This window comes from Onychostoma macrolepis, chromosome 11 (assembly GCF_012432095.1).
Source record: "Onychostoma macrolepis isolate SWU-2019 chromosome 11, ASM1243209v1, whole genome shotgun sequence".
Classification (NCBI taxonomy): domain Eukaryota; kingdom Metazoa; phylum Chordata; class Actinopteri; order Cypriniformes; family Cyprinidae; genus Onychostoma; species Onychostoma macrolepis.
Genome location: NC_081165.1, coordinates 4,846,089 through 4,873,306, shown reverse-complemented (window position 1 = coordinate 4,873,306; position 27,218 = coordinate 4,846,089). Strand labels below are relative to the sequence as shown.

At 40.1% G+C, this 27,218-nt stretch overlaps 1 protein-coding gene across 9 annotated transcripts in view; it reads left to right on the top strand.

The window, feature by feature from the left end:
- lrp1aa (low density lipoprotein receptor-related protein 1Aa) overlaps window positions 1–27,218 on the top strand; it is a 181,307-nt gene that overhangs the window by 122,177 nt on the left and 31,912 nt on the right. For 5 of the 9 annotated variants that reach the window (XM_058790825.1, XM_058790830.1, XM_058790827.1 and 2 more), the window contains exons 42-64: window positions 7,256–7,445; window positions 7,627–7,831; window positions 9,551–9,743; window positions 11,456–11,581; window positions 13,390–13,518; window positions 13,593–13,712; window positions 14,641–14,754; window positions 15,395–15,544; window positions 15,719–15,841; window positions 18,702–18,818; window positions 18,980–19,108; window positions 19,198–19,320; window positions 22,070–22,210; window positions 22,502–22,692; window positions 23,482–23,665; window positions 23,937–24,022; window positions 24,114–24,233; window positions 24,941–25,128; window positions 25,235–25,440; window positions 25,937–26,125; window positions 26,278–26,426; window positions 26,518–26,611; window positions 26,710–26,826. In XM_058790825.1, coding sequence (XP_058646808.1) covers window positions 7,256–7,445; window positions 7,627–7,831; window positions 9,551–9,743; window positions 11,456–11,581; window positions 13,390–13,518; window positions 13,593–13,712; window positions 14,641–14,754; window positions 15,395–15,544; window positions 15,719–15,841; window positions 18,702–18,818; window positions 18,980–19,108; window positions 19,198–19,320; window positions 22,070–22,210; window positions 22,502–22,692; window positions 23,482–23,665; window positions 23,937–24,022; window positions 24,114–24,233; window positions 24,941–25,128; window positions 25,235–25,440; window positions 25,937–26,125; window positions 26,278–26,426; window positions 26,518–26,611; window positions 26,710–26,826 — 3,384 coding nt within the window. The remainder of the gene's footprint in view (window positions 1–7,255; window positions 7,446–7,626; window positions 7,832–9,550; window positions 9,744–11,455; window positions 11,582–13,389; window positions 13,519–13,592; window positions 13,713–14,640; window positions 14,755–15,394; window positions 15,545–15,718; window positions 15,842–18,701; window positions 18,819–18,979; window positions 19,109–19,197; window positions 19,321–22,069; window positions 22,211–22,501; window positions 22,693–23,481; window positions 23,666–23,936; window positions 24,023–24,113; window positions 24,234–24,940; window positions 25,129–25,234; window positions 25,441–25,936; window positions 26,126–26,277; window positions 26,427–26,517; window positions 26,612–26,709; window positions 26,827–27,218) is intronic. The other 4 variants (XM_058790831.1, XM_058790826.1, XM_058790829.1 and 1 more) reach the window with 1 other exon arrangement.

The following is a 27,218-nucleotide window of genomic DNA, read 5'->3' as shown; positions in this document are numbered from 1 at the left end:
AAACATTGTTTCTGTTCTTGCATTTGGACACAGATAAATAATCACTGAACGGCATAAGAACAGTTTTTTCCCTCAGGCTATATTCCACCTGAACAATACATAGCCTAACATCTCAGGACTGTACATCTGTACATAACTTCTCAAAACGTTTAATCTGTAAAGTAGCACATTCATAATTCTTTCTATTTTCTCTTTATTTTGTACATAACCTCCTAAAATATTTGCACATTCATAATTCTATTTTATATATATTTTTATTACCATATAGTTATTATATTTTAATGTATTGTCTATTATGTTTATTATTAGCCTTATATTTCATTCTATTACCTTATATGCATGTCTGCACTCTGTTTTTAATAAAGATAATTTTAGATGTTTAATTACTATTAAACATCTAAAATTATCTTTGTTTGTACATTTTCTGAGAGGAGTTCCCTATCTGTCGGTCACTACGAGTTATGTCGTGACGACATAGGGGATTTACTTGGGAGCCCCAATCATCTCTGACTTAAGAGAAAACGCCAATGAATATTGGCTAGTGGATTTTGCATACCTGCGCCACTCCCCGTGCACACGGGTATAAATAGGCGGCAGGTGCATCCACTCATTAGATTTTTGCTTCGGAGCCGAGTGGATGAACGTGTTGATCTCCACAAAGAGCCATTCATCATCTGTCTGGAAGCTGTTCTGGTTGGCGTTACGTTCCCGTTCAAGATGCTGACGAACAGGCGCATATCAAATGCATCCAGCCCCAGGATTGGTTTGCAGCGGTCGACCTGAAGGACGCTTACTTTCATGTTTCGATCCTTCCGCGACACAGACCGCCTACAGTTTGTGTTCGAGGGTCGGGCATGGCAGTACAGGGTCCTCCCCTTCGGGCTGTCCCTGTCCCTCCCGTGTCTTCGCGAAGGCACGGAGGGCGCCTGCCCGCCACGGGAAGTGGGCATCAGGATCCTCAACTATCTCGAGCATGGCCCGCGTGCGAGAACAGTTGTGTGATCACAGGGACCCAGTGCTTCAGCACTCAGCCAGTTGGGGCTTCAGGTCAACTGGGAAAAGAGCAAGCTCTCCCCTGTGCAGAGAATCTCTTTTCTTGGTGTGGAGTTAGACTCGGTGAGTATGACGGCGCGCCTCTCGGAGGATCGCGCCCAGTCAGTGCTGAACTGCCTGAGTTCCTTCAGAGGCAGGACTGTGGTTCCTCTGAAACAGTTTCAGAGGCTCCTGGGGCATATGGCATCCACAGTCGCAGTCACGCCGCTCGGATTGCTTCATATGAGACCACTTCAGCACTGGTTCCACTCCCGAGTCCCGAGGTGGGCATGGCGTCGCGGTACACTTCGTGTGAACATCACACAGGAGTGTCGCCGCTCCTTCAGCCCCTGGACGGACCTTGCCTTTCTACGGGCCGGGGTGCCCCTAGAACAAGTGTCCCGGCATGTCGTTGTCACGACGGATGCCTCGAGTACGGGTTGGGGCGCTACATGCAACGGGCAGGCAGCCTCGGGGCCCTGGACAGGGCCTCGACTGCTTTGGCACATCAACTGCCTAGAGTTGTTGACAGTGCATCTAGCTTTGCGGCAGTTCCGGCCACTGCTGCTCGGCAAGCACGTGTTGGTCTGTACGGACAACACTGCGACTGTTTCGTACATCAACCGGTTGGGAGGTGTACGATCACGTCGCATGTCACAGCTCGCCCGCCATCTCCTCCTCTGGAGTCAGACGTGGCTCAAGTCGCTGCGTGCTGTCCATATTCCGGGGGAGCTCAATTGTGCGGCCGACGCGCTCTCACGACAGCTCACGTTCCCCGGAGAATGGCGACTCCATCCCGAGACAGTCCGGCTGATCTGGAGTCGATTCGGGGAAGCTCAGGTAGACCTGTTTGCTTCCCGCGAGTCCTCCCACTGCCAGCTGTATTACTCCCTGACCGAGGGCCCCCTCGGCACGGATGCACTGGCACACAGCTGGCCTCGGGCTCTGCGCAAGTATGCGTTTCCCCCAGTGAGCCTGCTTGCACAGACACTGTGCAAGGTCAGGGAAGACGAGGAGCAGGTCCTGCTGGTCGCGCCGTACTGGTCCGCCCGGACCTGGTTTCCCGAACTCATACTCCTTGCGACAGCTCTTCCCTGGCGCATCCCTCTGAGGAAGGACCTCCTTTCTCAGGGGCTTGGCACCATATGGCACCCGCGTCCAGATCTGTGGAACCGCCACGTGTGGCTCCTGGACGAGACGCGGCAGACTTGAGCGGTCTCCCACGGACTGTGGTAGAGGCCATCACTCAGGCTAGAGCTCCTTCAACAAGGCAAGCCTATGCACTGAACTGGAGTCTCACCGAGAAGACCCCCGAAGATGTACGATTGGAGTAGTGCTTTCTTTCCTGCAAGAAAGGTTGGAGCGTAGGCTGTCACCCTCCACCTTGAAGGTGTATGTGGCTGCTATTGCGGCCCATCACGATGCAGTGGACGGCCGGTCCCTGGGAAAGCACGATCTCATCGTGAGGTTCCTGAGGGGTGCCAGGAGGTTGAACCCTCCTAGGCCACCCCTGATACCCCCTGGGATCTCTCTATTGTCCTGGCTGGGCTTCAGAGGGGTCCCTTTGAGCCGCTGGACTCAGTTGAGCTTAAGTTCCTGTCTGCTAAGACAGCGCTCCTGACCGCGCTCACTTCCATCAAGAGGGTCGGGGACCTCCAAGCAGAGGTTGGCCCACTGGATAGTGGATGCCATCGCCTTGGTGTACCAATCCCAAGGCGAGCCGTGCCCCCTAGGGGTGAGGGCTCACTCCACACGGAGTGTTGCCTCCTCCTATGCGTTGGCGCACGGCGCCTCTCTGCCAGACATCTGTAGAGCTGCGGGCTGGGCGACACCGAACACCTTTGCGAGATTTTACAATCTCCGCATCGAGCCAGTTTCTTCCCGTGTGTTGGGTAACAGGTAAGTGGCGGGAAGAGCTGGCCGGTGTCACGCTTGCTGCGCCATTCCCCCTCACCCGGGGATACGAGCGCCGTTTTCCTCCTCCAGTTCAGTTCCCCGGACGGCGAACCCTGGTGTAGTTCCTCCAGCACCCCCGGCAGTCAGACTGGGCGGAGCAGTCTGACGCCAGGCCCAGTATTTGCGTTAGCTTGCCCGGGTCTCCGGTCAGCCCCTGTACTGGGCTAGGTGTCCGTATGGCTTGATTCCCTTCGGGTAATCCCATATGTGTATTCTACCACGGTAAGGTTTCCCTCACGGTAAACCCGTGTCTTCCCTTTGACAGAGCCTTCTGTCAGGCCCTGCTGGCAGCTCTCCTCCCTACCCTTAGGTAGGATCTGCCCCAGGGTCCAGTCGTATGTAGTACTGCCCCAGGCCTGGGTCAGTCCATATCAGTGTCTCCACATGTTACCTCCCTTCGGGCAGGATGTGGCCTCCGTAGCGCCCTTCTCTGGAAGGCTCGCTTCCCCGTCGTTACTGCCAAGCTGTAACAACAAATAGGAAAGACTTGAAGCTATCTTTCATTGAAGGTCGAAATCCCTTCCGACTTCTGTGGGAAAAGGAACAGCGGCTTGGCTATCTCCAGCAGCGATGTACTCAGTGGTCCCTGCGGGCACCAAGGTTAGCGAATTTGCGCTGGGGCGATGGGAAGGTTGCGACCTTTCGCATGGCATTTGTCTGTCACGCGCTTGCTTGTCAGCATCTGCATGCCACAAGGTTGTGACGGGGTTCAGGTTGTGGCGCTCCATAAGACCCCTATGTCGTCACGACATAACTCGTAGTGACCGACAGATAGGGAACGCCTCGGTTACGTCACGTAACCCTCGTTCCCCTGATGGAGGAACGGAGACGTTATGTCCCCATGCCACAATCTTGAACCATCGCTGGTTGCCAGGGACTCGTTCTCGGCTCCTCAGCGTAAAACCTAATGAGTGGATGCACCTGCCGCCTATTTATACCCGTGTGCACGGGGAGTGGCGCAGGTATGCAAAATCCACTAGCCAATATTCATTGGCGTTTTCTCTTAAGTCAGAGATGATTGGGGCTCCCAAGTAAATCCCCTATGTCGTCACGACATAACGTCTCCGTTCCCTCCATCAGGGAACGAGGGTTACGTACGTAACCGAGACGTTCCTTTTCTCTGCTCGCTTCTGGACGACTGCTGCTGCTTCTCACCACAAGTTGTAGGTCTATTGTTGCAAAGCGCAGCATTCCAGCTTTGTGAATATTTAAATTGAATTCTCAATTAAATTAGTCCAAACCAGTGAAATACGATTTTCAAACCCATGCTGATGAAAACAACACGATCGCGCTGACTTTAATTTTGTATTACGTTAGAGCAGTTCGTGGAGTATGAGGCTGGATCAGCATTTCTCTGGAATCTGCAAAGATGCATTAAATCAGACAAAGTGGTTTAATAAAGGTTGTTTTGATCTTGAGAAGTAAGAATATTTTAACACATTGGTGATGCGGGCATCCAGTGGAAGAAGTACTGGATTATAACGCTAATAATAAACAGAATAGACAATAAATTATATATATATATATATATATATATATATATATATAATAGCTATATGGTAATAAAAATATAGATAAAATAGAATTATGAATGTGCAAATGTTTTAGGAAGTTATGTACAAAATATAGAGAAAATAAATGCGCTATTTTACAGATGAAAAGTTTTGAGAAGTTATGTACAGATGGACAGTCCTGAGATGTTAGGCTATGTATTGTTCAGGTGGAATATAGCCTGAGGAAAAAAGCTGTTCTTATGCCATTCAGTGATGATTTACCTGTCTCCAAATTCAGGAACAGAAACAACGTTTTCGTATTAAAGGCCAAAACAGATCTCAATTAGGCTAATTCATGTGCATGCATGCTCTTGTTTTCTTCTTTGTAAGATGGAAGAAGTGTCGGAAACGGAAACTGTAACACGTGAGCTCGCAAAAAGTTTCTTGTGCGCACGCGAAAGTCTTTCTAATTTTTTATTTTTCGCAAATGTCCCTTTAGGGGCTCCATTTGATTGCAGCACCAACTCTCCATTACCAGCTCACAGCTGGAGAAAAAACAACGCAAAGCTAGCGGACACACGATCAAACCGGACTGGGAAAGTCTGAAGTCATGGCCAGTTCCTTTGTGAGAGCACAATAAACTCATTCTTTCATAAGACATTTGGCTCTCACAGCAGGAGAACTGAGCAAAGAAAGATGTGCGTATCTGTTTATTCTTCTGTTGCCACAAACACCATATGAATAAAGGATAATTATGATAATTGCAAACTCTCGACCAAAATGCCTCCTGAAAGAATGTTGGCTTCCTTGTACTGAAGTGAAAAAGTTGGTCTGTCTGAAACTACAATCAAAACCAGATTCGCTATACACCCTTTCATTTTATTTACTCTTATTTTAGGCAGAAATGTGGTTATGAACAATATAGTGTTTGGTTTTATTGATTCATTTATAGAGTCCTGCCCTGTACAAACATATTACCCATTTGTTTTTACTTTTAAGTAGCAAATTTAGATATAGTGTATGGAAGACCCCAAAATGTAGTCATGTAGTATTTATTTACTAGTTTAATCCAGCAAATTTATAAGACAAATGATCTACTTGCCAACACATTTTTCTGTAAAGGTGGGCTATTTGTTTTGGGGTTTTTTTGCAGTAAAGCTCTTTCCGTCATTTACAATATGTATTCTTTTTGGCTTTTTTAAATGTTAAATGCTTTTTGTTTTCTTACCATGTGGTTTTCATTACACGGGTTATGAACCGGTTATGTAATTAAAGCCAGGTGTAAATCTAGTGATTAAAAAAACAAAACATTTCAGGTCTTACATCCTACACATCTGTCTTTGAACCGTCATCAGTCAGTAATGAATGAACAAACAAACAATGAATCATTTGTTTTTCAAGGTTGCTTTGGCCAGTTATAATTGACTCACGACTAACACGCGTATTTGGATATTGCATGTAAACATGGTGCAAAATAGAGTACTACTCTACACAACAAGCTAGTTCCACATGGACGTGAAGCTTTTCTGCAGATGTTGCTTCACGCTCGGTCAAAGCTTAGTCTGTGGAGAAATTACCTGTCCTGAGCCATTGACTCAAGTCCAGCTGATTTATTTATTACAGTTTTAGTGTTGGCATTACTTCATCATAGTTGCGCTCTGTTTTTGTTATTTTTATTTGTTAAAGGGATAGTTTAGCCCCAAATTAAATCTGTCACCATATTCTCACCCCAACGTTGTTTTAACCCTGTTTGACTGACTTTCTTCTGTGAAACATGAAATTCTGAAGAATGTCCATGCTTCTCTTTTGCTTACAGTGAGAGAAGGTGACTGCTAATGACCAAAACTAACACACATATTGCCTTAATTAGTGCATTAAAATCAAGTCATAGTCCATATGATTTATTATGCTTTTTCTACATTTTCTACTTTGTGCATCACCAAGACACATGAGAACCAATGATATTTGAGATTAATCAGATGTATATGCAGCACTGATATTACAACTTGCTAGACTGAATGTGAAATCACAGTGTGAATGCGCTATTCTTGTAACAACACATTAAACATGTGCAATAAATAACTAAAGCATAAAGAATTGACAGTATCGTTTGCACACATACCGTAGTAGTATTCTTTTCTTCAGGAGAGCAGGTTTCCACAACAAAAGCAGTTTTCGTTGATAGGCCTACATGTTTAAATTATATAAACTTTATCTAAAATATGTGGATGTTTAGTTTAATTTTGCAGTTTTCCTTCAACATAAATGCTGTTGACTAATATTTAGTGCCGTTTGAGACAGAGTAAAACTGACTAAAATGAATAAATATAACGTTAAGAAATATTAATTAAATTTAAAGGATATTTCCTTCAAAAGTTAAAAAAGTAAGACATTTATAATGGTAAATCTTTTGATTTGATTTTATAATCTTTAGTGTAAAGGGAAGAAAGAAAAAGAACTTTGTTAACAGCTAACAGTTAACAGATTTAGGCTTTGTAATAAACTAAATAATGTTTTTCCTAGAATTTTAATATAATTCAATTTTGGAATTCAGTTTTTTCTTCTTCTTTTTTTCCCCTCTCTCTCTCACTCTAAAACGTATAAACGTATTTTTCCAAAGTCAATGGGTAGTCAAGTTAAATAATCACAATCTCAATACTAACCGAGCAGCATGTGACAAATTCCATGAAAGTGCTGTCTATAATTTCTAAAATGTTTAGTTAAAATCTTTTTTTTTTTTTAATCGTGTTTTCCCCATATGTTTCTGTCTGCAGATGTTGGGTCAGTGGAGGGGTTGGCGTATCATCGGGCCTTGGACACTTTATACTGGACCAGTTACACCACGTCCACCATCACCCGTCACACTGTGGACCAGAGCCGCTGGGGGGCTTTCGACCGGGACACTGTGGTCACCATGTCAGGGGACGACCACCCGCGGGCGTTCGTCCTGGATGAATGTCAGAAGTGAGATTTTCATTTCATAACAAACTCATTATTTCAACACTCAAAACATATTCACATTCATTAACTGCTCCCTTTTGGAAGGGACGTCCTGTTGCTTTCAGGATGCCACTACTAGGAAGACGTGAAGATGATATCACACTCAATGTTTGTCATTGACTCACATTCCTCTGCTTTTCACCAGCTTGATGTTTTGGACCAACTGGAATGAGCAGTCACCCAGTATCATGCGCGCCCAGCTGTCCGGAGCCAATGTCCTGGTGATCATCGGCAGTGACATCCGCACTCCCAACGGACTCGCCATCGACCATCGTGCCGAGAAGCTCTATTTCTCAGACGCTACGCTTGATAAGATTGAGCGCTGCGAGTATGACGGCTCCCGCCGTTATGTAAGTCAGAACTTGCACCCACGAGTGTCCATTTTGCTTAACTTGCACCATGACTCCAACAAGTCAAATCCCAATGCGTCCAGACCAGCCCAGCCGCAATCATGATGTGCAGGAAGACATTTCATTGCATTTTGATAGCTTAGTTAAATCTCACTAGTCCAAAAACGTAGCTGTGCAGCAGGGTCAGAAATGAGCTGGCATGTTTGCCCCTGGAATTGATTTCTAGGGCTTTTTTTTTTGTACTTTTACCTTTTGTAAGGGCAATTTTTAATTACTGTAATAAATTAAAAATTACCTTACGTAATGTATCTCTGTAGTCTCCACACCAGATATATACTGTACAGTGGTGGCCAAAATTATCAGAACACTAGTATTTTCAGCAGCTATAAAAATGGATTTAAGTCAGTTATTTATATATTTTGCTGTAGTGTGTCAGTAGGAAATATCAGTTTACATTTCCAAACATTCATTTTGCCATTGATTGTAATAATCCAGTGAGATTTGACAACAGCCAGTGCTCCACACAGAGATCTGATCTGATCATCATCCAGTCTGTCTGGAATGACATGAAGAAGCAGAGACAGAGACCTTATTTCTTGAATTTGCAATATAGCCCCTTATCTCTTATTTGTGAAGACAAATGTTTCAAGAAACTCCACAATCATAGGATTAAACAATAATAGAAAAGCACTATAATCAAAGAAAATTATAAGAAATATAAAACATTATTCTGAGAAATTATTGAATCGATTAATTAATGATTAAATGATAAATAATCAAATGATAAATTACATGAATGGCTAATGATTGCAAATGATCGTATGATCACAAATGGATAAAAACAAGGAAATAAAACGCAACACAAATGTGTGATTGGTCCCTTGAAGCCACATTTGAGGATCAATGTGGGGAAATGGCTCGTCATATTCTGGCCACAAGTTGAGAATGTGAGCAAAGAAGGTTTCACTGAAGCGCTCCATGACTTCAGCTCAGTTCTCACAAAGACTCCTGTTATAACCACTGAGGCTGTACTTTGTACTTTGCAGAATTTAGCCAGTCAGTTTTGTTAGCGGTGAATAATCTGATTGGCCACTGCATTCATAAGCTCAACAGAAACGAGTATGTTTGTTTACAATGTTTATGATTGAAATTTGAACAGATCTAAATGTAATGCAGCAATCGACACCTTTTCCTGGGAGGCAGTCGTGCACACAAAGCAATGTCAGGATTTTTGTTAAATAATAAATTAAATTTCAGTCTGTTTTTCACCAAACCCAAAAGGGCAATTCACTGTCATTATACGGAGAAGCGTGAGTGGGACATTTCTTTAAATTTCTCCTTTTGTGGTCTGAAATAGAAAGAAAGGGCATAATAAATGAATAATAATTTTCAGTAAATGATGGCTTAATTTTCATTTTTGAGTGAATTAGGGCAAACAGCTGTAATAGTTTTAGTTTAATTGTGCAGGGGCATCTTGAATTTAGTGGCATTTTTGCTCCTGTTAAATTCCGAACCTGCTTTACAGTAAACATCACATATATTCATCACATATATTCACATATAGTCTGTTTTTCCCAACTACTGCATAATTCCAGCCAAAAAGTTCAGAAGAATAAGTTCATTTAGTCTCAAATGGTTAAATACAAAATGGTTAAATGGTTCAATTTTAACATTTCGACAAAACAAATGGTCACTTTCTATCTGTTTTGGCGTCTGTAGGTGGTTCTGAAGAATGAGCCAGTGCATCCTTTCGGTTTGGCCGTGTATGGTGACCACATCTTCTGGACAGACTGGGTGCGCAGAGCCGTCCTCAGAGCTGACAAATATGTCGGTGGAGACATGAAGGTGTTAAGAGCTGATATTCCACAACAGCCAATGGGGATCGTCGCTGTGGCCAATGATACAAATAGCTGTGAGTGAACGGCCGTAATGGCAGCATGGTCAAGAGTACTCTAAATCAACTGTGAGAGAGTGATTGCCTTACAGTGTCCTGTCATCTCAACCATGTAATTATGTGCCAAAAGTAATCTGTGATTGTCACAGAACCGAGAAGAACTCTATAACGCTTGGGAATGACACAATCAATATCTTTCATCATGCTTATCGAAGTGTGATAGAAGCAATTCTCAAGCACTCAAACCCCCAAAGACAACATCTCTGCCTGTTCTGAAACCCCATTTACTGTCCTCCCAACTAAAACGTTCACCCAAACAAAACCGAACAAATAGCCAATAGCTGCTAGATTTGAAGAAACTAAGGTATTTGTTTATTTATTTTTACAATTAAATACCCTGTTTTACTTGGAAATATGAAGTAAAAGTAAATAAATATATTTATTCCATGGTCTGTCTGAATACTGGATTCTGATTGGCTGGCAGGTATGCAGTAAAACCGTTTAATGCACAGGTAGTTCCAAGTCAGTTTAATATTAATGCACCGTTCCATATAAATGCCCTGCTTTAATTGATGAACACAAACCAACACACATCACTCGCACACAAACCCACACACACACACACACACACACACACACATACACACAGAGAGAGAGAGAGAGAGAGGTTGGAGATCACAGATTGTGCTGCACACACAAATAAACTTTTTGTCAATGCTTCCCCGCGATTTTTATTAATAAAATACCCTAGATACTAGATCGCTACATTATATTCAACGAGGTGGTAAAATCGCTGATTTTTAAGTAATTAATTCACGCAGCACGCATGTGCACACAAAACTGTCATCTCTCTCTCTCTCTCTCTCTCTCTCTCAATTGATAATTGTCAATTATCTCTCTCTCATTTTTCATTTTTTCATTTTTTCCCATTCGGTCAAATATTGCGCAAATATTCCGCTTCGCGTCGGGTGGTTCTTGGCCTCCACGTCGTGCTTTTAAAATCCTTTAATGCACGGCAAACCGTTGATTATCCCTTTTAAATATATATATATATATATATATATAGTTTTTTTTTTTTAGCAAGAATGTAAAGTAGTACAGACATTTACAGTGTTACAAAAGATTTCTGATTCGAACGAATGCATTTCTTTTGAACTTTCAATTCATCAAAGAATCCTGAAAAAAAAAAGTATCACAAACCAGTTTTTGTAGTTTATATTTAATTCTAGTAGTTTAGTTCGTTAATTCGGGAATTAATCTGTTATGAATTATGTGTTTAATAACTAAATTATTTTACCGTAGAGCCCTGAATTAAGCACCCCAGCTCACAATCTATTTACTGTAATGCATAAAAATAGAACACTTTATTATATACATTTTAAAATGAATTAAACACATGGTACATTTGTTCTGTCATTTACGATGATTTAAATAAAATGTATTTCTGCAAAACGTAATAATACATATTTAAAAAAAATTTCCTCAACCTTTTCTTTGTGGTAAAATGTGACAAGACCTTTTTTTGACGCTATAAGTAGACTTCTGTAACTTCGCTATGTAGTAACTTTCATCTGCACACTGTGAGAAAATACTGTTTTTGTGTACACATAATGCTTCTTGTGACTTCTCAATGTCAAGAGCTTCTGGGGATGCTAAATTCCTGTGTGTGTGTGTGTGTGTGTGTGTGTGTGTTGTGTGTGTTGTGTGTGTGTGCACGCGCGTGTGCGCAGGTGAGTTCTCGCCCTGTCGGGTGAATAATGGAGGCTGTCAGGATCTGTGTCTTCTCACATCAGACGGCCGGGTCAACTGTAGCTGCCGCGGAGAGAGGAAACTGCTGGAGGACAACACCTGCATAGGTGAGACACCGCCGACCAATCACAGACTTCATACAACATATATCTGCATATGCAAGTATTCTCGTGAAAATACAGTGTTCACAGTTAACTGATCGTATGGAGATGAACAGAGTCTCAAAGCAGCTTTAAACAGAGGCAGGCTTGAATGTTCCTGCTCAAAAGCAGAGTGACAATAATGAGTAAATTAGATCACTGATATGAACCAAGACTGAAACTCTCATTCATCTCTGGGTGATCTGGTGGAATAAACACTCTTAAAAACATATTACTTTTGCTACCTTAAAAGGGATAGTTCACAAAGTGGAAATTGTCATATTTGAATTGTCGTATTGTAAAAACTAGGGCTGCTTCAGACTAAAGATTTTTCTAGTCGACTAATCGTTGTTCATTTAAGCCATTAGTTAACTAAGCAGGCGGGGGGGAGGCTTTAATATGTAGCCTGTTCCATGCTCAAGTGCACATATAAAGCTTGCCACGAAAATAATGACTATGAGTGTGTTGGGGAAAAATAGAAATTTGAGTTATTTATTAATAAACTAGTGTTTTAATCAGCGTCAGCTGCAAAGATGAAGTTAACGATGCTGACTCGCCAGTGGATGCACCTTCAGAGAGAAATGCACCTTCAGATAATCAGATAGTATTAGTTTTCAGTTTGATTTAGTTCATTTTAAAGTAGACATTTCAAGCTTTCTGTAGATACAGTATATTTCACATGTCTGGGAAGCAAGTAGCCTATATTTTGTGCTCCAGTGCACAGAGACTAAGACGGCAGAAAGTGCATCAAAAAGTCTTGTAACAGCAAAAATGACGGCGTATTTTAAGTTGTTTTCACAAGAAGAAAATGCCTCCATGTCATGCAGTAGTGCACTGATAGCTTGCAAAAACATTGGATATGCACCTAATAGCACACATTTATCTAGGCTGATGTTAGAGCAGATGTCCGTGTAAAGCTGCTACTACTTATGTGTTTCAACAGAAAGCTATTTTTGAGGTCAATGAATGATTTCCCGCCTGATATACTGTAATTACCTCAAGGACCAGCCATTTACCATCCTTCCATCGTGGACACGGACAGTTTTTGCAACTAACTAATGTCATTTGAATCAACTTAGCCTCTTCTTGTTGACTAACATTTATGGAGGCAGCCCCAGTTAAAAGTTTTGTTCATCTTTGAAACACAACCCTGCTGAAAAAAAAACACAGAAACCATCACAGAATATTCTAATGGTTTCCACTACAAATACCATTACAAACATTATAAACCATCGACTTTTAACCATTAAAAATGTTTTCCTGTAGTGTGTTTTGGGACACATTCCATTAGGATATATTGGTTTTAACAAGCCACCAATAGAAGGTGACCAATTACCAGTAGAGACCCACAGGGTCCATTACGGTTTCCATTAAAACCAAATTTTGTAATGGTGTCTTGTTTTTTTCAGCAGGGAAATGAAGATACTTTTAATTATAATTTTCAGTTTGGGCTTATGTTTACAGTTTTCAGTGCACATACAAAGGGCACACATACAAAGCTCGGACGTGTTTGTTCTTTCTTACCGATTGTTGAAAACGCTTCGGCACCACTCAGAAAACTATATAAAATAAAACATCTGCATTTAATTGTGTTGATATCCTAAAGCTGCTACTAATCTAAAACAATATATCAGTGGACCAGGGTAAACACTGTTTTTGGACAAAATATCACTACATGCCTGTACATGAGGAGGTTGTGATCAACATGCTACAAGTAGGAATATATAGTGGCTTGCACTACAGTATGTAAATAGCTGCCTCCTTGTGTCTCTCAGCTCAGAACACGTCGTGCAGCAGTATGGATGACTTTGAATGTGGGAATGGAGACTGCATCAAATACACGCTCACCTGTGATGGCATGGCCCACTGCAAAGACAAGTCAGACGAGAAGCAATCCTACTGCAGTGAGTGTGATATTCTGAATGTTCACGGCGGTTATGAAGGCCTGCCACTCTTATCGGTCTGTGTTTGTGTCCAGCTAACCGTGTTTGTAAGAAGGGCTATAAGCGCTGTGTGAACGGACGCTGCGTCGGCCATAGTTCCTGGTGTAACGGGCGAGATGATTGCGGGGATAACTCTGATGAACTCTTCTGTAATGGTAAGTGCATCTGTTCATACACATTATATTCTGAACATCTGTAATGCTGCAGCCTGAAGTGCTCTATTACAGCGGGTGCTGGTGTTTTTGTCTTTTGAATTGTAAAGTGCTTTGGTTCAACTGATGTTGATGTCAAGCCTGCTAAAAACGTAAAAAATGAAACATGAAAAGTGAATAATTTATGGGTGAACCATTATATTTCCCCCCAAAATCAAAGCTAAATTAGAAACTATAATGATTCTGAACATTTGGTCAGTTTCATTGTCAAGTGGCTGGTATGTCTAGATGGCTATAGAATATTGTTTGACTAATCTGATGCAGATGAAATGTTTTGCAGCAGCTGAATTTATGAGCAACATACAGTATTTGTAATTTTTATGTTGAAAGAAAGAAAGAAAAATGAATAAATGAATTAGTTAATTATTTAAAAAAATGAATGAATTAAATAATTATTTAATCAATTAATTAAAAAAAAAATGTAAATGTTCAGTAATCATTTGGAGAATACCCTGAATGGTAACATTTTAGAATAGGGAACACTTATTCACTATTAACTATGACTTTTCCTTCAATAAATTGCTAATTTGCTGCTTATTAATAGTTAGTGCAGTAGTTGTTAAGTTTATGTATTGGGTAGGATTAGGAATGTAGAATAAGGTCATGTAGAATAAGGCATTAATATGTGCTTAATTAGTACTAATAAATGGCTAATATTCTAGTAATATGCATGCTAATAAGCAACTAGTTAAAGATCCTAAAATAAAGTGTTACCGAATTAAAAAAAAACAATTGTTAGGACTGTTGTTGTGGTCCTAAAAATACGTTTTATTATTATTGTTATTATTAGTAATAGTAGTCGTAGTAGTATTTATTTCTTTAGCACATGATTTTGTGAGTTTATGCACTTTTTGTACTGTATGTGTTCCAGCAACCCTGTGCACGGCGGATCAGTTTCAGTGCAGAGACGGATCATGTGTGTCAAACTCCAGTCGCTGTAATCAGGTGCTGGACTGTGAAGACGCCAGCGATGAAATGAACTGCTGTAAGTTTGTTCGTTAAAGTCCTCATGAAATCAAAATTTACAATATGGATTTTGTTACGCACATTGTTAGTCTTAAAGTGAACAATTAATCTGTGCAAATTAATCAGTTGAAAATTGTCTTGGTAATCTTTAATCAAAATCAGATCATTTGATTCCACTCTTGAATGGATTATTTACATGTCAATGAATAATAATATTCAGCCTTTTACTTAAAGTTCAGACTTGGATTAGTATATGTACCTGTGACATTCTGTTGATTAAAAACATCCCTCAGTTTATAAAAATGAACAACCAAAACATACATGTTAACAAGAGATACCTTGAATGTCTCACATACTGTACTGTTCTTTGATTTCTTAAAGGGATAGTTCACCCAAAAATTCTGTCATTAATTACTCATGTCGTTCCAAACCCCATAAAACCTTTGATTATCTTCAGAACACAAATTAAGATATTTTTGATGGAATCTGAGAGCTCTCTGGCCCTCCGTAGACAGCAAGGATACTATCACGATCAGCGCACAGAAACGTAGCAAGGACATCGGTAAAATAGTCCATGTGACATCAGGGGTTCAACTGTAGACTTTTCATTTTTGGGTGAACTATTCCTTTAAGCATTTGTCGTATGTCTTGTTTTTCAGTGGCCTCCGATTGTTCCAGTTATTTCCATCTGGGTGTGAAAGGCGTGACCTATCAGCGGTGTGAGTACACTACGCTGTGTTACGCTCCATCATGGATCTGTGACGGTGCAAACGACTGTGGAGACTATTCAGATGAGAGAAACTGCCCAGGTGAGCACATGCATGCTTTTTCCTTTTTTTCTGTCTTTTCCTTTTAAAGTAATGAACCTAAAATCTTCTTTTTTTTTTATTAGGTATGTACAGTAGACTTAAGAGAGCTTTTAAATGAACAAAACAGCCTGTAAACCTCTAAACACTTCTCTCTTGTTTCTTTTCACTCATCAGATAAGAAAAAGAGAAAGTGTCCATCAAACTTCTTTGCTTGTCCCAACGGTCGCTGTATCCCTATGAGCTGGACCTGTGACAAGGAGAACGACTGTGAGAACGGAGATGACGAGGCGCACTGCGGTGAGTTTGTATTTCTGTCATCTTCTGCTGTGCCATCCACTAACACTACACTGCCCCTTATTTTTGGCATTATTTATTATTATTAATAAACATATAGTATGTTTATCAAGCGGCTTTCCTCATAGAAGATTGGCTACTCCTTAAATTTGGTATTTAAAATGGGGACATACTGTGGATTTTATTGTTTTTATGTAAGGCTGAATAAAATTGACTTATCCTAACCTACAAGCTAAAAAAACTAACTAGGATAAAAAATACATTTTTTAGGTTTAAAAACATTCTTTATTTACAAATGGACAAACAGCATTAAGTGATTAAAATTGTAATTGTATTAATTAAAAACAGCATCAAATAGTGCGTTTTAAAGTGTCACGAATGGCGTGAATAAAGAATCACAGACAGTAGGGACATTTTGACACAATGAAAACCAGAATCCAAATGCATAAAGTTTAATAATTTAATAATAATAATAATAATAATACAGAAACCAATAAAACAGAGCTATACTTAACTAACTTAACTACGATGTAGTTGTAACGGGGCTGACGAGACGTGAGACATGCGGCTCCAAGTGCAAGCTTTTATTTAAAGGCATGGTCATAAATACAGGCAGAGTCGAGCAATGGCAAACAGGTATGGCAGGGACAAGACAAAGAGTAATCCTAGGGCAAGCGAAGGTCGACGATGGGCGAACAGTATCCAAAAGGGCAAGTCAGAGAGATAATCCAGGTACACAGGCTATAATCCAGGCAAGGGAATAAACAGAGTCCGAGCAGTGAGACAGGGGGTAAATACTGGGAACACAGACTAGAAAATAACAAACGTTCCGTAAAGCAGCTGACACTCGGGGAGTGAAAAACGCAGGACAATACAGGAACTGAACAGAAACACAGAAAGGGTTAATCCAGGAAACACGGGCTAGAAAACGAACACAGGAAAACAGGCAAGGCTAGGATCACTAACAAGGGCTCCGTAGAGTAGCTATCGCTAGGAGAGGGATACGTGCATACAATACTCGGCAGTGAGGGAAAGAAAGTCCAGGGTTTAAATAAAGCATGTAATCAGTGTGTGTGTAGGATCAGGTGTGCGTGTGATTAGTGCAATCAGCTGTGTGTGCAATCAGTGCAATGAATGATGGGAAATGGAGTCCAGTGTCATGGAGTCAATGTGGTGAGCGAGTGACCTCTGGTGGAGGGTGAATGGAAGTTCACAGACCGGATTCGTGACAGTAGTAGGGATGCACGATATTGGAGTTTTGCAAATATCCGATATGCTGATATTTTTCAACTCATTTTGACCGATAGTCGATGCCGATACCAATATATTTCTTTTTGTTTGGAAACCAAGTCTCTCCTGTGCAGAAATAAGCAAATTATTTTTAATTTTGGTTAGTCTTTAACAAGAACTTATTTGTTAGAATTAAACAAAGAAAGTTATTTTATAATGACAGTACAGTGAAGATTTGAAAAGAAATAAACTATATTCAATCGCTGTATTTTTTTTTCAGAAAGGTGCAGTTGTAACCTTGACATTTTATTTTAAGATTTAACATTTGTAAATGGTCTACAGCAAAAGAGTTGTAAAAATTCTGAAAATCTTTTAGAGCTCATAATTTGTTTAAAAATATAGCATATTACACAATAATTAATAAATCAGTATATATACAATTATTCAATTTGTGTCGTGTGTTTTTCTTTTTCTTTTTTTTTACATTGTTCATGTAAACTATAGCTTCTGACCTTTAAATCAAAACATACTCTTGATTTTATGGCATCAATTGCTTTATTTAATCAGGAACACAGTTTAACAGTGTGTATTTTGCTCTCATTTTATTAGAAGTAGGCCAATAGCGCTCCCTACGGAATTAAAACTCATTACCGAACGGGCTTTAGGACCCGGGGAGGCTGCCGTTGCACGTGCTATTACTGTTTACAATATCACGCACCGAACGCGTCATTCTGTACGTGCATTCTCAGTTCAAATGCAGGGATCCAAAGCAGTGAATCTAATCACCATTCATTGCACATGTGAGTTAATGTATTCCTCTCATCGGCAAGACATATCGGCATATATTTTCATATCGGGCCGATTCCGATATTTACATTCAAAGCCATTATCGGCCGATTCCGATATTGGTCTGATAATATCATGCATCCCTACTATGCATTGTATGCATTGTTTTATTGTTCTCTCTTCTTAGTAAGTGCCTTGATAAGCTTTCTTTAAAGACGTTATATAAAATACATTTTTTGTTCACTCTTTAGTTTGGGGATCAATTCTCACTATGAAATGATTATTAACTATAACTTTTGCCACAATAAACTCCTTATACATATATATATATATATATATATATATATATATAAGTAAGGTAGTTTAGGTATGGTGTAGGATTAAGGGATTTAAAATATTCTCATACAGAATAAGGCATTAATATCTGCTTTATAACTACTAATAAACAACCAGTATGCTAGTAATATGCATGCTAATAACCAACTAGTTTATAGGGAGAACTGGTCCCTAAACAAATGTGTTACCAAACTATTATTTATTAATAGTATTATCATTATTTTTAAACATAATCTGAAGAGTAAACAAGATACAAGTCAACATTACAAAACAAAACTCTTGTTATGTATTCTGTGTCTTTGTGTGGGTTTTTTTCGTAATGCCAAAGGCATTTATAAACATTTATTCATTTTTCCAAATAAGGTTTTGTGAGATTTATATCACTTAAATGTTGTTCCCAGCTTTGCACAGTTCATTTGAGGTCAGTCTTTCCAGAATGTTTTAAATGAGTTCTTTCTGTGAGGAATCTTTTGAATAATTAACTAACGGATCACTTAATGATTCTGCTCAGATAAGTTCTGCTCGACGACACAGTTTGAGTGCGGGAATCATCGCTGTATTTCCAGCAGCTGGTTGTGTGACGGGGCGGATGACTGTGGAGATGGAACAGATGAGGGCAGCAGATGCAGTGAGTGCTGATCCTTAAAAACAGCATGAAATAGGACATTTCAAAGTGTGACAAGTAGCATGACTGATGAATCAGAGAATAAGACCGCAGACATTTATCAGTATCATAAATAAGAGTGAATTTTTCTCTATGTTGCTGAATGGTGTGTGTTTTTGACTCAGAGAATAAGACGTGCAGTGGGGACGCGTTCCACTGTCCCGACTCCCACAAGTGTGTCCCGCAGCGCTGGGTGTGTGACGGAGACAGAGATTGTCCGGACGGTGCTGATGAGAGCGTTAAGGCTGGCTGTGGTGAGTGATCACTTACATTACTCGCTTTGGTGCAAATACTGCGTAAATCACTCACGTTCGAGTGCATTGTTGTTTCTTTTTTCACTCAGTGTTCAATAACACGTGTAAGGCGGGAGAGTTCATGTGCCAGAACAGACAGTGCATCCCCAAACACTTCGTGTGTGACCACGACAACGACTGCGGCGACGGCTCCGACGAGTCTCTGGAGTGCGGTATGTTCCTGATTATTTCAAACCAAGATGATTATCTCATAATTACCAAATAATGAGATGAATTATGGCTAATGATTTGTAAGATGTCAATACTTCACTCTCACTTGAATTAAATCAAGGCTTTTGTCATACAACACAAAAGTAAGTACAGAAGAATTAGAATTGTTCAGAGTATTTGTATACAGAAATTGTCTCTCTAATTACACGATTAAATGAGTTATCATTTTAAAATATTGCAAATTTGCAATACAGTATATATTGCCTTCTATAAGGTATGCTTACACTAGACATTCATATGGAAATGAATGCAGGAGAACGGAAATATAGGCACATATGAATACATTTTATTTCATCACGTATTAAAAAGAAGCCCTAGACTGTGACGTCATATATTCCTGGTTATCTAAACTAAAACTAAAACCATTAAAAATAAAAACTAACTCAATTAATCAATTAAATTATTTTAAATAAAATAAACATTAACTGAAAACTATTTTATTTCAGCTCGTTGCCAAAGCAGCATTTCTCTTTTTTATTTAAAGGTACACAAAGCGATTTTTGCCAAACGATATTTGAAATATGAAATTTTTGATATTTGAAATGCAGTGTTTCCCACAGGATTTTGTGAGACTTGTGGCGGCAGGTGACGTCACATATTAGTTTGCATATTTATGAGGTCATTGCGTCAAGTTTGTGTTCAGACGAGTTTTGGCACTTCAGATCTGTTCTACTCTATGAACTGTCACATACTGTAATACAAGTGAATGCCCAATAAAGGTGTTCACATTATATTTTCTGTTGCCATACATAAAACAAGTATAAATAGTAAACACGACCCATTAATACTATTTGTTACTATTTCTCGCTGTAGTATTGTTGCTGCCGCCGGCGACATGTCCTGGAGACGCTGTTTCATTGTGAAACTACTTTGTTTGGGCTTCCAAAAGAGGACACAACTAGAAATCAGTGGTTAAGTTGTATTTACAAAACTGTTCCAGAACAGTTTAACATAAATATTAGAGTGTGTGCAGCACATTTTACGGAGGACTATTTCCTGAATCTGGAAGAGTAGCCTACAATGCTGGCTTGCACAAACGCTGTTTCTATAAAGTGGGGCAATTCCAACTTTGCAAGTACAGTCTGGTGCTTCTGACTCACAGCCTGTAAGTATGTTGTCTTATTTAAAGAATTTGCCACAACAAAAATATGTCACCAAATATATTTGGGTGGCCTTTAATATACTAAATATGTATGGGAAACACTGAAAATATATTTAATATATTTGATATTCAAAAGCACCAAAACAAACACGCCCATACCCCAACAGGACCTCACCCCTATTTTGATATCTCCGCCCCACATGTACGTACACAACCCTGGCATAACGACGATCACGGAAACAAGCGAAGATGACACACAAGCATATTCAAACAAAAGCCAACACATATAAGTTGTGTGAAGCAAAGCAAAACCAACGTTACTCACCTATCAAGAAGAAAAACAACGCAACCTCTGTGTCTGCTTCGAGCCTTGAGTTCTCTCCACCGCTGGAAATCTGCTCTGATATTTAAGCGGGTCCTATCCCTGATCGTAACCCTTTCTTTTAATGTTTTGCTCCTCTGATGTTTTCCTCTTTATATTCCATTTATCTCTATCTATAATCTGCTAATATCCGTCTGTGCACTCAAATTGAGCGCTCTCTTCTCTCTATCATTACAAGACACGCCCCTTACTGCTGATTGGCTACAAGTGTGTTTTGGGACACGGTCTGACACTGCGGTCAAAAGCGTTTTTCAAAAATTGCTTAGTGCACCTTTTATTTTAAGTCAAAGTACTAAAATATCAAAAAGTAATAAAGAAAAATGTATAACTACCATACTAAAAAGACATATTAAAAATAATAAAATAAAAAATAATAAAAGTGACACAAAATTACTAAAACTTTAACTAAAATTCCAGTAGAAACAGAAAATATAAAAATAAAAATCTTCAAAATTCACAACATTAACAAAATCAAGTCACGTCACCTTTATTTATACAGTATAGTGCTTTATACAATCCAGATTGCATCAATTGTAGTTTTTCAGTATTAAACAGGAAAATAGTGTGACGATATTGCAAGAGGAAGATAGTAAACACTTGATTTTCAGTTAAAGTCAGTTCAGTGATGTCATCGTCCAGCTCAGTTCTCTTCAAATAGTATCTGTGCAATCAAGTCGACAATATTGCCAGAAAGTAAATGTCCCCAACTAAGCAAGCCAGAGGCGACAGCGGCAAGGAACCAAAACTCCATCAGTGACAGAATGGAGAAAAAAAAACTTTGGGATAAACCAGGCTCAGTCGGGGGGGTCAGTTCTCCTCTGGCCAGATGAACCAGCATGGCGTGGTTTGATTCCAGATTGCAACACAAGTCAGAATTGTGCAGAGGATAGTATATATAGTATATGATATTAAAATAACACTGATTTTGTTAATATCCGTTGCCATGTCTAAAGTTATTTTGCAGTGTAACCACAATATTGTTAAAACTAAACTGAAAGAAGCAAGGCATAATCCACGGCTAGTTGTGCACTTAATGGTTTTAATGCATACCTGCTAGCCAAGGCGAGCAAGGTGTAAGAGAAAATAAAACATCAGGGAAGCTATTGTACTATTTTGGTACCCATAACTACATACGTAAGTGCATGTTTTTAATAAATTCGACTTCACTGTATTATCTGTGATCATGGGTCTGTATTTGACTTTGCAGAGTATCCTGCATGCAAGGCCAATGAGTTCCGCTGTGATAACGGCCGCTGTCTGATCCAGAAATCCTGGGAGTGTGACGGAGAGTTCGACTGTCACGATCACTCAGACGAAGCTCCCAAAAATCCTCACTGCAACGGGCCTGGTATGAACTAAATGCTAATCCGGCAAGATATCTCTGGCCCCGTTCCAAATGACAAAGCTCACCGTCTGTTCAACAGTCTTTGTGGCTTCATGCTACCAAAGTGTGAAGGAGGACTGAAAGCATTTGGGATGGGGCTAAATTAGTGCTGAGTCACAGAACAATGCAGACAAACTAATAAAATATACTAAATCAGACTGAGTATCTTTGAAAAGGCTTTGGTTACAGTAGAAACCTGCAGGGCCAGTCGAATCTGTGCATGCATTTAACGGTTCTCTCACTTTTTCTTTCAAGCAGAAAAGAAATGTAATGACACGTCATATGCGTGTGGGAACGGTAAATGCATAAGTGAGACGTTACTGTGCAATCACAATGATGACTGTGGCGACGGTACGGATGAGCTGAACTGCTTCATTAATGAATGCCTGAACAGTAAACTGAGCGGCTGCTCTCAGCAGTGTGAGGACCTGAAGATCGGATTCAAGGTAAAGATTTGTAGATCATGCTAGTGTGGAACTTTTTGTTTTACAGCGTACTTTTATTTAATTAATTGTTCTTTACTTTCACAACTCATCATTTAGTAAATTTGCCCATTGCACTGCCAATATTTTTTCTCTTAATTAGCATTTCTGTTAATTTAACTCTTTCACCACCTGCATTTAAAAAAAAAAAAAAAGAAAAGCCATCACTAGCATTTTTGATCATTTTCACAAAACAATAATGGCCCCCAGGACAGAGAGAGAAAAAAAGGAAGTTTCATTAAAAAACAACATTTTGAAAAAAAAAAAAAAACTGAGAAAGACTACGTCCAGATTGGATTCAGATTGATGATTAAAACAGAAGGAGTAGATGACTTCCCAAGACTTCACAGTCCTAAACCACTTCTTGAGTTGACATTTCATTTGGTAACATAAGGCAGTTTTGATTTATATGCTGTTTAATGTTTGATGATTGTGCTATTTCACATATGCATTTGCTTACATGCGCAATCATTTGTTTCTGCTTCTTCTTTGCCGTATTTTGATTCCGAGATTCAGTACTCTCTTAGAAGATGTGTAATAGCACATCCTACCCTATAACAGTGCAAACACAGAAACACATAAATTTATAAATCAGCAAAAAAGAGTGTATGAAGTAAAAAAAAAAAAGCATGCTTTTGAGCCTTTTTTGGTTTCTTCATATTAATGCAATCGCACTGCGATCATAAAATGAACAAATATCCCTCACACTGGCACAATCTGATGCTTACAGTTCTTGTGTGTTCCTCTCTCCAGTGCAGATGCCACCCTGGCTTTAGACTGAAGGATGATGGGAAGACGTGTGTAGATGTGGATGAGTGCTCCACCACGTATCCCTGCACACAGCACTGCATCAACACACATGGCAGCTTCCGCTGTGTGTGTGTGGACGGCTTCCAGCTCAGCCCCTCCGACCCCACCGTCTGCAAGTCCACCTCCGGTACGAGTCCGACGACCAATCTGTCCATTACTCTTACAGATGTGTTGCATTGTAGGACGGTTAAACTAGATACTTGGCTTGAGGGCCGCTTGTGAAAATACGAAAAGTGCACTTTCCAAAAGAATTCAGCACTGGATTTGCCTTTTGCAATGAAGATCAATCATTATCGGATTTGAGTTACAAATAGTTCACTTTTTAAATAAGTGTCCTTTTCTGTCGTTTCTTTTTTACTGTCATTGGTCTTCATTTCCTCTCACTTCACATTGTAAAGACGAGGAGCCGTTCCTCATCTTTGCTAACCGGTATTACCTGAGAAAGCTCAACTTGGACGGCTCAAACTACACACTTATAAAGCAGGTATGATTTGACACTAGTTTTTCAAACTCTCTGCCGGAACATTTCGTTCCAGTGGTTTGCCTGCTTCCTCATGAATGCTCTTCATTCCCAGGGTCTGAACAATGCTGTTGCGTTGGACTTCGACTACAGGCAGCAGATGATCTATTGGACAGATGTGACGACTCAAGGCAGTATGATCCGACGCATGCACATCAACGGCAGCGACGTTCAGGTGATTTGCATGCAACTGCATTGTGTTTTGAATATTAAAGGTATAGTTCACCCAAAAATGAACTTTTGTTGAAAATGTACTCACCCTCAGGCCATCCAAGAAGTACTGTAGATGGGTTTGTTTCTTCATGGGATCAGAGATGGTGAAATGTAGCATTCCATCTCTTGTTCACTAGTGGATGCTCTGCAGTGAATGGGTGCCGTCAGAATGAGAGTCCAAACAGCTGATAAAAACATCACAATAATCCACTCCACTCCTGTCCATCAGTTAACATCTTAAGACAAAAGCTGTGTTTGCAAGAAAGTCCTCTATCCATAGCATTGCTTTCTCCAGTGAAAAAGTAATCTCGCCCGAATCAGGAGAGAAATCTGCACAGATCAAGCACTGTTTACAAGCCAAAACAGTCTTAAACAAATGTGTGTGGTTTTTGATGTGAAAGACAACAGGAAATGGACTTTTTCACTGGAGGAAGCGTTACTATGCATTATTGAGTTGTATTTTGGCCAAAATCAACAAGTAAAAATCAAAAGTTAAAAAGGCAAGTAATGGTTTTGTTTCTTACAATCACACAGATTTTACTTCCCAAGACACTGATGGACTGGAGTCATGTGGATTGTTATGATGTTTTTATCAGTTGTTCGGACTCTCATTCTCATTTAAAAACTGAATCTTATCTGAAGCTGGACATTGGTTTGACTCTGCTGCAGGTTCTCCATCGCACGTCTCTCAGCAACCCTGATGGTGTGGCTGTTGATTGGGTCGGGGGTAACCTGTATTGGTGTGATAAGGGGCGGGACACTATTGAGGTGTCGAAGCTGAACGGAGCATACAGGACGGTGCTGGTCAACACGGGACTAAGGGAACCCAGAGCCATAGCTGTGGACATCCGCAATGGGTAAACATTGAAAATGCTTTAGTTACTTTCTTTTTCCATTATATTGTTCCCATCTTCCTGTTTCTGCTAATAAGGATCATGAATTGTAAGTGTCTGTCTTCGTCAGGTACCTGTACTGGTCTGACTGGGGTGATAATCCTCATATCGGCCGCATTGGGATGGACGGCACCAACAGAAGTGTGATCATACAGGACAAGATAACCTGGCCCAACGGTCTCACTCTGGACTTCATCAATGATCGCATCTACTGGGCAGACGCCCGAGAGGACTACATCGAGTTTGCCAGCTTAGACGGATCCAACAGACATATAGGTGAAGAGCAAAACACAAATATAAGCTATTCTGTGAAGGGGTCACAGGTTATAAGAGCTGTATTTTTTTTTTTTTTTTTTTGATTCAGTACAGCAGCAGAACTGACTATAGACTGTAGTTAAGAGGACAGTGTGAAATAACTTACACTTTAGCAATTTAACCAATTTTATCATATCTTCAATATGACTAGTTGAAAAATAAGCAAAGCAAGTGTTTTATAACTAGCGTTAACAAAGATTAATAAATTGTGTAATAAATGTATTGATCTCTGTTTGTTCATGTTAGTTAATACATTAACTAATGTTAACAAATGACACCTTATTGTAAAGTATTACCAAAAATTCTAAAGTCTGAATTCTGAATTAAAATATTAATTATACAATTCCTACAAAGTGCTTCAGTGAACTTTTAATGTGTTTCTGAGGAGAATATTCCGATTATGCAAGGTCGCTGTGTGATGTTTGTGTAGTAAATAATCCCTTTGTTTGTGCTGCAGTTTTGACTCAGGACATCCCGCACATATTTGCCATGACTCTTTTTGAGGAGTACATCTACTGGACCGACTGGGAGACCAAGTCTATCAACAGAGCTCATAAAACACTGGGCACCAACAAGACCATGCTGATCAGCACCTTACACAGACCCATGGACATCCACATCTACCACCCCTACAGACAACCAGAGGGTCAGGACACTCTTTTACACACACCACTGTCAAAGACACTCTTCACTTATTGAGGCCAGCTTAGATGATCTTGTTTTATGCCTTGATGGTATCGCTCTTGAAATGGTTGGAGTTATAGGTTTAATGTAGCGCTCTCTTGTCTCCCGCTGTAGTCACAAATCACCCGTGCCAGACAGACAATGGTGGCTGCAGTAACTTGTGTCTGCTCTCTCCGGGCGGAGGTTATAAATGTGCCTGTCCCACGAACTTCTACCTGGCCGCTGATGGGAAACAGTGCATGTCCAACTGCACCGCCAGCCAGGTGAGCGCATGATACTTGACCCAGATCATGGCCTTAGACTTCACAATGACATGTACTCATTTGAAATATGCTCCTCCACGTCTCTCATCAGTTTGTCTGCAAGAACGACAAGTGTATCCCATTCTGGTGGAAGTGTGACACCGAGGACGACTGCGGCGACCGATCCGACGAGCCTGCCACCTGCCGTGAGTAATGTTGTGGATTGTAGGAGACACATTTTCTCCCTGTAGCATAACTAACAGATGTGCAATAAAAGCACATTTGTGCATATGTCTTTCAACAGCTGAGTTTAAATGCAGACCAGGTCAGTTTCAGTGTGATACTGGTATCTGTACAAACCCAGCGTACATCTGTGACGGAGACAACGACTGCCAGGATAACTCTGACGAGGCCAACTGTGGTAAGTTTCATTACCACACACCACCTCTGTTTTTCATCTGCGCAAAATGTCAAAATGGGTTTTTACTCAAGTACATTCAACTAGCTGTATTTTATTTTGGGAAACCTTTACTCATAAAAACATATTGTTCCTTGTTATTTTGAACTGAAGAAATCGAGGTGTGATAGCGTTGTTAATTCGTGAACAAGCTGCTTCTTTTCACTGAACCTGTTGAATCATTTATGATCTAATTGCAGCTGTTCTAACTATAAATAATGTTAAAATAATGTAAATGAATGCCCATGCACAGTCCTGTCTGTTATAGCAGTTCATATAATGATGTAATGAGATACATAACTAGTATATTTGCAAATCATTCTTGCTAAAATATTAACACATTTTGCCCTGTGTGA